The sequence below is a fragment of the Carex rostrata genome, chromosome 27 (assembly GCF_964058835.1).
Source record: "Carex rostrata chromosome 27, lpCarRost1.2, whole genome shotgun sequence".
Lineage (NCBI taxonomy): Eukaryota > Viridiplantae > Streptophyta > Magnoliopsida > Poales > Cyperaceae > Carex > Carex rostrata.
Genome location: NC_135944.1, coordinates 1,061,679 through 1,071,767, shown reverse-complemented (window position 1 = coordinate 1,071,767; position 10,089 = coordinate 1,061,679). Strand labels below are relative to the sequence as shown.

The following is a 10,089-nucleotide window of genomic DNA, read 5'->3' as shown; positions in this document are numbered from 1 at the left end:
CTGAAATTTAGCAATATATTTATTCATTTCTTTATTTCTTTGTTTTTACATTTCTCCTCTTCAATTGAAAAGACTTCACATTCTATTTTCGTAATTCTTTGTTGAGGAGGGTTCAAATGCCTCCATTTTTTGTGCCTCCACCATGCCTCCATTTTTTAAAACTTTAATAACTCAAAATTTAAAACTTAAAAGTCAAAATAAAACCGTTAGATGTGATCTATGTTATTTTCTCTATGTGCTCATAAAAAATTATCACATTTTAATTTTGCTTTTATGTGAATCAATAAGTTCAAAAATCAACGTCTAGAAATCATCCATATTAATGCATTTTTTACAAGCTCTTAACGACAATTAAAATAAAATTGAAATGTCATATTTTTTTACACGTGCATAAATAAAATGACGTAGATCATATCCAACGGTTTTATTTTGACTTTTAAGTTTTAAATTTTGAGTTATTAAAGTTTTAAAAAATGGAGGCATGGTGGAGGTACAAAAAATTGAGGCATTTCAACCCTCCTCTTCTTTGTTTCCTTACTTCTTCTTCATTTCTATACGGATCATAATGGAAATCAATTTTTTTTTATTTCCTTATTTCTCTTTCTTTGTTTCTATACATATTGGTGTGTGCAATTTAAAATATATTTTCAATATATAATATATCAATGTGTGTGTGTATTCTAAATTAGAAACAAAGAAGAAGAAGAATACAAAATTAGAATGTGCAAGTATATATTTCTCTTATAATATGTGTGTGTGTGTATATCCTACACATACACATGATAACATTTTTTATTTATGTTTTTTTATATCATATTATATGTCGATATTGAATTGTTGTATGATATTTGATATTAGATTCGAATCGAGCTATTATTTGATATTATTGGTACTTAAAAATAAATAATCATCACATCATCAAATTGTTATTAGAGATCACAATTAAAGTTAATTAAAAATACAAAATCATATAAATTTTCTATTAACATGTGTCTTAATTTTTAGATAATTATTATTTTCATTGATATATTTGTTTCTTATAATATATCCCGTTGCAACGCACGGGTATAATACTAGTAGAACATTATATATATTGTCTTGATATTTTAATTTTATAGAAGGAATATATTTTTTTTATTTCTTTTGAATAATAAATAGGAATCGGAAAATAATTCGGTTCCTTTATAAATATTTTGTGGTGTTTGCTCCGTAGGCGGTGTGATTTCTAATAAAAAATTTCTTTCGGGGCATTTCTGTGAGATCAAAGTATGGATGCAATACATCTAATATTCTGTATTATGTTTATGGAGGGTTGAAATGTCTCCATTTTTTGTGGCTCGATCATATTTCTATTTTTTAAGAGGAGGGTTCAAATGCCTTCATTTTTTGTGCCTCCATCATGCCTTTATTTTTAAAAACTTCAATAACTCAAAATTTAAATTATAAATTTCAAAATAAAACCATTAGATGTGATCTATGTTATTTTCTCTATATGCTCATAAAATATTATCACATTTCAATTTTATTTTTATATGAATTAATAAGTTGAAAAATCAACGTCTAAAAATAATTCACATTAGTATATTTTTTTACAATCTCTTGATGACAACTAAAACAAAGTTGAAATGTTGTAATATTTCACATGTGCATAGATAGAATGATATAGATCATATCCAACGGTTTTATTTTGACTTTTAAGCTTCAAATTTTGAGTTATTAAATTTTTAAAAATTGGAGGCATGATGGAGGCACAAAAAATGGAGGCATTTGAACCCTCCTCATTTTTTAAAACTTTAATAATTCAAAATTTAAATCATAAAAGTTAAAATAAAACCGTTAGATGTGATCTATGTTATTTTATCTAAGCACGTGTAAAAAATTATGACATTTCAACTTTATTTTAGTTGTCATCAAGATCTTGTAAAAACGTACTAATGTTGATAATTTATAGACGTTGATTTTTCAACTTATTGATTTATATATAAACAAAACTGAAATGTGATAATTTTTTATGAGTACATAGAGAAAATAACATAGATCATATATAACGGTTTTATTTTGACATTTATGATTTAAATTTTGAGTTATTAACGTTTTAAAAATGAAGACACGGTGGAGGTACAAAAAATAAAAATGGAGGCATGCATTTCAACCCTGCTCATGTTTATGTAATTTTTATAAATAAAATGTTCTGAATACCGGAGGCAATGTGGAGCTCTTTCTTATATTTTATTTTATTTATTGGTGATCAGAATTTAATGACGTGGTGACCCGGTGCTGTACTGAGAAGCAGCCACGTGGCACCAACCTTCATTATCTTGGTAATTTTAATAGTTGGTATTGCAAATTCAATTTAAATGAGGCTAAAATTTTAAAAATTAAATATATTTATGTTATTAGATGTATAGATAGTTGAAAAATTAAATTTATTATACAATTTAAATATGATTTGATGACACAATTAGAACTATAAATTTCAAAAATGTTGAAACTTCAAGTAACTTTATATACAATAAATGTAAATCATGATTTATGTGCACTATTTAGATAATGTCTATACTATTAGATTTAAATTAAAACTTAATTTTTCCAGATCTTCAATATGATTAAAAGATAATTGTCAAATGTCAAATCATTCTTTCTTTTATTTTTCCTTTCAATGTAATATTCTGATGGGAACTACTTAATACATTGACTGGTTAATGCACATTTTTGGGAGGGCACACAGTTTTATATTTTGTCCAAAGTTTTTATTTATAGTTATTAACTTATCACCCAACTTATTAAAATTGATTAAATTATTAAAACTGATCATTATACTTCAAATATAAATTAATACATGTAATGAAGTAACAAAAACAGGTGCATCATGTAATCAACAACACTGAACTGGAGATTGAGCAGTGAAGGGCTAGTATATATTAAGTGAATTTTTATTTTTAAGCATATAGTTATGAAGGATACAAATGCATCTCAATATATAGTTAGTGGGGGTGGACATTTGCATACTTACCACTTTGTAAATAATTCTTTTTTTATCAATATATTTGTTGTTGTTAATTAAAAAAAAAACAAATTGGAATACTGCTTTGTGCTATTGTGCAGTGTAATATGACTAGTTGGGCCCATATAACTATTTTTTTCTCTGGTGAGGATTAGCCACTAGGCCCACTGCCATAGTATGAATGCCTACGGTTTCAACTTATTAAAAAAAAAAAAAAAAATGGAAATCCGCTGCTCTCTAAATAGGAGAGCAAACCCTGTTATTCAGAATATAATCATTCATCTAATTGTTTATCTGTGTTAAGATTCGTGCAAAAAATTCAACAGTTAAATTTTAAATAGCAGAATTCTACTCTCCTATTTAGAGAGTAACAGAATCGGATCCTATAGTATGAGCTGGGTTATAGTGCACAGGTAATCACTGAGTAGTTGTTGCGCATATAGAGCCAATTCTGATGGGACCTTTCATCTTTTGTCAATGTTAGCATCCGGTCCTCAACTTTCAGACAATTTAACAAAAGCACCTTTGTACTAATGATCAATAGGACGTAAATATGTGCTCTGTTGGTAAATTTCACTTGCCGTGTTGTGTTATGATTAAAATTATAAACAATAATCACGATTGGTTTGTTTTAATCATGATGTGATCAAATGTTACATAATAAGTCACATTTGATTATGTTCATCTTGTTTATCACATAAAAACAAAAAATAAAAAAAACAAACCGATAGTTTTTAAGAATTTCATTAGCATTACTATATTTGTATGTCAACTAATAACATAATTTTTTTTATAAACTACCGGTATGTTATTCACATCTTTTCTAGTTGCAATATAATGTGCAAATATTCTTAAGGTTGTGCATTAAATATTTTTAGCTTTGATAGTGTACAGTTGTACACCAAAGTTTTGAAGGCAATCTTTTTTTTTGTATTTTTAGAAATGTATTAGATATTTTGTAATGAATCAGAAAGATGAAAAAAATTCGATACAATAGAAGAAACCGAATTGATAATTCATATTTGTAGACATTTCTTGTGGACAAAGATTGAGATCCAGATACAAACTCTGACAAATTGAATTAATAATTTGGTTCTTTGGAAAAGTCTAAAATGACCAAATCAATTATTTTCTTTCTAGTCCATTGAAATTCATTTTCATCTTTCTCCTTTGCATCAAAATATTTAATATATTTCTAAATTAAAAAAAGTTATGTTTTGAATTAGCAGGGATAAAACAAAATTGGTAAAGAAAGAAAAATAATTCTCTTACTCACCCCTAACACTTTAAATAATAGCAAGTTGCATGTTCCATGTGCCGTGACCGGTTTCTCAACCAACTACTACACTTTTCAAAGAGAGAGAAAAGTAAAATTGAAAACGGTCTTCAACTCTTCAAGTATTCCTTCGAGTCTCTCCTTCTGTTTCTAAGCAATATTCTTTAATGGCGGCTTTCAAACGCTGACGCAGAATCAATGCACATATTCTTTCAGTTTGTGGGACCCACACCAATCATCACTCTTTCGTACTTCCGCTTCCACTATTATATAGAGAGTAGAAGAGAGAGAAGGGATTGATTGAATGAGATGGAGGCGAAGGGAGAAGAAGCAACCGTGTCCGTCGATCAAGGCAACGCTGGGTGGGACCCACAATCTGACACCCGTGGCAAACATCGAATCTCCGTTGAGCTCAAGCGGTTAGAACAAGAAGCCCAATTCCTTGAGGTACTAATTAATCCTTGAACTCTGATATCTCAATTGAGACACTTTTGTGAAGGTAGTATGTGAAGTCTGAGTTTCATTTTGTCATTTTTCTTTGGTTGATTGGTGGTCTATATATTGCACAGCTAAGGTTAAGTTAGAAAAGGAAAAATCAGAATCGGAATTGGGATCGGGATCGGCCTTTTGACCGTGGAATCAAAATCAGGTAAATCGGTTGGAATCAGCCGAATTTGATCGGTTTTGCTAGGAGCTTGTTTTTTTTAAAAAAAATAGAAAAATAATTTGTTAACAATTTCTATTTGAACAAATGATTACAATCAAATAATCCATTAAAATCCATTGAGAAATGAGAATTTCGTTGTTAATCCTTCGAGTTGCCTTGATGACTTTTGGTTGCTCAAAGAATGGAGTCCGCATTGTCTGCATTAACTCAATAGAGCATCTTTTGAGTTAATACATATCGGCCATCCGATTGTAAACGGAGTCAATTCGGCTCTCACCTAAAATATAGAGGTCTTTAATATTAGTGCATATTTAATTCGTACTAATCTAGAAACTGATCGGACGGTCCAGATGTATTAACTCAAAAGATAATCTTTTTGAGTTAACGCAGAGGATACAAATTCCAAAGAATGACTTATTCATCCGCCAATCTCAATTTATATAAGCTAAAATTCACGAGCTTTTGTCAAATCCATTTAATCACAGATGCTAAAAGTGACTTTATTTTTCAGTCAAACTACAAATGATGTTCCTTTCAATTTGTTATCACTCTAGAATATAAGTACAACCGGTTCACTTTAATTTACTTTAGTCTAATCAGAAGAAAAAAAGACAACATAATGCTCAATTCATGATTGAATGGACTGGATTCAGTACAAATTACAACACTTATATTTACATACGGTACGTTTGGATCATAATCACTCTAGAATATAAGTACAACCGGTTCACTTTAATTTACTTTAGTCTAATCAGAAGAAAAAAAGACAACATAATGCTCAATTCATGATTGAATGGACTGGATTCAGTACAAATTACAACACTTATATTTACATACGGTACGTTTGGATCATGTAAGTAATAGTGTAAGAATAACGATTTTTGAGTTAGTGGTTGAGAATAATGCTAAATCGAGTGGTTTGAGAATAACACTTAACTTTATACTATTCGGATTAGTAAAAATGTCATTTGAATTGTATATTTGAAATAATAATGGAGAGAATGAATAAAATAGTGATTAAACTAATCTAATATTAAAGTAATATTATGTTACATTTAATATCAGTGTTCTAAATAGCTAACTATGGCGCTATAGCTTTTCCGGACCATAAATGCTAAGCTATGAGATAAAAGTGCGCTAACTCAGCTACGACCGCTATAGCTATAATAGCCGACCGCTATTACCGCTATATGCGATCCGCTATAGCTACCGCTATGCTACATTGACTTTTTTTTTATAATTTATATAAACTTCTGTACTTCTATTCTTATTTCTAATGCTACGTGATCTTCTACGATAAGTATGCTAAACCAAACTATGTGCTTCTGTTTTTATTTGTGATTTATTCTCTCATTCTATATCGAGAAATATTCAAATGTTAATTCTTCATATTGATTGCTCTTCGCATAGTATTTATTTGTAAAATTATTATCGTTCGTTTCAATTAAAAGTTATTTTGATTATTATTATTATTATTATTATTATTATTATTATATATCAAATGTTTAAATATGTATATTGACTTTATTTACCTTATAAAATTAATTGCTATTTGTTTATTATAATATGTAATACTATGAAGTATGAACTATTAAATAATGTTACTTTTTAGATTTTTTTTTCCTTCTTATTTACGTAATTGATAAAAAATATAGACTTAAATTAGCTGTCATTTAGTTGTTACATCAATTCTCTAATATTGATTATGTTGATAATTAGTAGAAATATAAAATATAAAATTTGAAAAGGAAAAATCACTATGTATGATAGCTTTCGCTATAACTACGCTATTCACAATAGCTTTTTTTTTTGTCTACCCGCTATGCTGCTATAATCGCTATTTAGAACCTTGTTTAATATTTAAACTATTTTTATATTATATTTAATATTTTGACGAATATTATATTACATTTAAACTAATATTTTTTGATACTAATATAATATTTCATTTAATAGTAATCCAATATATGTAATATTATATTTATTTAATGCTAATTTAATATTTTATTTCATACTAATCTAATATTTGAACTAATATTATATTAGCATTAACATCTAAATTAATATTATATTATATTTCATGTAATATTTTATTTAATACTAAAATAATATTTAAAGTAATATTATATTACATTCAATATTTAAATTAATATTATATTATATTAATATTTAAACCAATATTATTTTATATTTAATTTAATACTAATGAAATATTTAAAGTAATATTATATTATATTTAATATTTAAACAAATATTATATATATTAAATATTTAAATTAATATTTTATTTAATATTAATCTGATTTAATATTATAGTTATTTAATACTAATTTAATATATAAATTAATATTATATTACATTTAATATTTAAACTAATATTATATTACAATTAATATTTAAAATAATATTATATTACAATTAATATTTAAACTAATATTTTATTTAATACTAATCTAATCTATTATATCATATTTAGTAATAATCAAATATTTTATTTAATACTAATTTAATATTTAAACTTACTCTAACCGAGAGGAATCAAATATTTTATTAATATCACTAACCCCACTAACTCTATTCTTGCTAACCCACCATTTCTATGAATTAGTAGAATATAGCTATTCTTGAACTAACATAAATTGCTAATTTGTGATTTGATCACCAAGATTTGAGAATAGTGGAGCTAACGAAAGATTAGCTCTATTCTTGGGTGATCCAAATGCACCTGTATAATTATATTTTCTAGCTGCAAAAGGTAGTATAGTGTGGTAGTAGTTCGCTTAGTTGATAATCAAGAGGTCCCTTGTTTGAGTCATGCGGAGGACAAAAATTTTAGAGTGGTATATGCGCTTTTCGGCTGAAATTTGTTGGAATCAGACCATTTCACCCGAAATTTGACTAAAATCGAACCATTTTGGCCGAAATTTGACTGGAATCGTACCGTTTCTACCGAAATTCGACCAAAAAATCGCCTATCATGTAACTTGACCTGAAATCATATTAGTACAGTCCAATTCCGATTCGGATCGACTAATTCGGCTCCGGAACGTCTGATTTTTTCTTCTATGTGTAGAATTACAAATTTGTTGGCATTATTACGCCAGTTATCATCTATGAACATAATTTTGGTGAAATGTACTGGTACCGAACAAAAATTGTTTACCAGAATTGACTTTTTGTTTTTAGTATATACCCTTCTGTTTTTCTAAAATTATGAAATTTTGTAATTGTTTTCATTACTTGTGGTTTTGCCATTATTTCAATCTTATAAAGTAGTAGCCAGCCTAATTTTTTATTCTAATTTGTATGCATAGGAGGAGCTTGAAGAGTTAGAGAAAACAGAGAAGGTTTCTGTTGGATTACAAGAGTATGTGATGAATGAATTTTTTTTCTGAATTATTAAATAAAATTACCAAGCTAATCCCTATATGTTACCATTTATTGATTTTGTATGCCTAGAGGTGCTACTTTTATCTGATTATCTGAATCCAATTCAGAACCGACCTAGATCTGATTAATTTGGATAGGGTATAATTTAAAAATATAACCGGTTAAATTATCGATGCAGTTACAAAATTAATAATTTAATATCTGATCTAGAACCGATATTGTAATTTATAGAATATGAGTTTGATTTAATTATCCGACCCATAACCGAACCCGACCTAATACCCATATAAATTCCCAATAAAATGATCATCTCATTCTTTATAATTATTTAATATAAAAACATATATTAATAACTATGAAAAATCAATTATTTGTAGAATTTTTTAAAATACAAATCATAATATATATCATATCTGAATTAATAATTATTTTCTTTAGTTGTTTTAAATTAAATGTCACGCCACTCATATTTTATCTATTAATTTTTTGAATGAAATTTATTGCTCTCTTCGCATAGGTTATTTAAATCAAAGTCACGTTCACCTTTTGGTTATAACTTTCCGATGCACATAATTCCTTGTTGATCTGTTTGTTCTATCATGTACCTGCTTTGGATCTGGAACCAAAAATTCACAAACAAGTTATAAATATCTATTAACCATAATCGAAATATTGGATCGAAATATCTACAGATATATAGGTATCCGGATCCCAACCTGACCCGATTTAAAACTAATAAGTATATGGATATAAATTCGGACCCAAATACTTTTAGAGTACAGATCCAAATATCATAGTATCTGAATCATACCCGACCCGATAGCACCTCTACGTATGCCTACTCTGCTTAAAGGAAGTGTTAAACATTTACATTTGGGTAAAAAAAATGCAAAAAAGACAGAGAAAAGAAAATAAATTTCCTGCATCAGTCAGCTACTGGTTTTGTTGTTATTGCTTTTAATTAATGTATATTTTACGATATTTTAAATTTTTTGTTTCAGGTTGATATTCAAAATTGAGAGCCAGCCGGATCCTCTACTTCCAATGTAACTGGAAACACCTTCCCTCATTTAAGTAACTTTTTGTTTATACTTTTTAGAAAACCACAAAAGTTGCCTAATATAGATCAGGTTACACTGCATAATTTGGGTCAAGATTCTAACAGAGCAGTTTTTGCTTCATGCAACTTACAGACTGTAGAATCAAAACAACGTTGCATATGGTGCATGCGCTACAGGAAGACAAAATTGCTCTTTCAAATTCTTTACCCGATATTTTATGCTTTTTCTCAAACAACAATGAGGATTACTTGTGCAATTTTTTTTAAGAATAAATAATTTTGTCCTGTTACAACCATGCATATACATAATTTTTGTTTTCAGTTCAATATAGCTTTCAAATAAAAATATTTTTATTAGGAATTTGATTTTTTGGCAGAACAACTGGACCGGCGAGCCCAATGTGGGACCAGTGGTTCGAACGGCCCAAACAAATGCATAAATGCAAATGTTGGATTTTCTGATGTCTTCATTAAAGAATTATCTAGCAAATGCATTATTAGAAGAGATCTTCATTGTACAGAAAAATTTGACTAATTACTCTTAGTAATTATTGATTTAGTGGCCTGTTACAATACATGTAAACTTCGATTAAAGTAGCAAAATATTTTGTTTATATATTGGTGTTTTTTTTTAAACTTTGTAGAATAAGATAACTTTAAATTATGTTGAGGCACCGTTAGTAAATTTTTGC

General features: G+C 27.7%; 1 protein-coding gene across 1 annotated transcript; it reads left to right on the top strand.

Annotated features, from left to right (window-relative positions):
- Nucleotides 1–4,486: 4,486 nt before the first annotated feature.
- LOC144545183 (guanine nucleotide-binding protein subunit gamma 1-like) lies at nt 4,487–10,013 on the top strand. The gene is made up of 4 exons (XM_078293774.1): nt 4,487–4,727; nt 8,262–8,314; nt 9,339–9,383; nt 9,775–10,013. Exons 1-4 carry the CDS (start codon nt 4,590–4,592, stop codon nt 9,857–9,859), a joined length of 321 nt encoding a protein of 106 aa, XP_078149900.1. The 5' UTR covers nt 4,487–4,589; the 3' UTR covers nt 9,860–10,013.
- The last annotated feature ends 76 nt before the right edge of the window (nt 10,014–10,089 follow it).

Excerpts from the sequence above, each read along its gene's own strand:
- LOC144545183 (XM_078293774.1), top strand. The coding sequence starts at position 4,590 with ATGGAGGCGAAGGGAGAAGAAGCAACCGTGTCCGTCGATCAAGGCAAC. Across the intron at positions 8,315-9,338 it reads GTTTCTGTTGGATTACAAGA|GTTGATATTCAAAATTGAGA; the intron begins GTATGTGATGAA and ends TTTTTGTTTCAG. Across the intron at positions 9,384-9,774 it reads CCGGATCCTCTACTTCCAAT|AACAACTGGACCGGCGAGCC; the intron begins GTAACTGGAAAC and ends ATTTTTTGGCAG.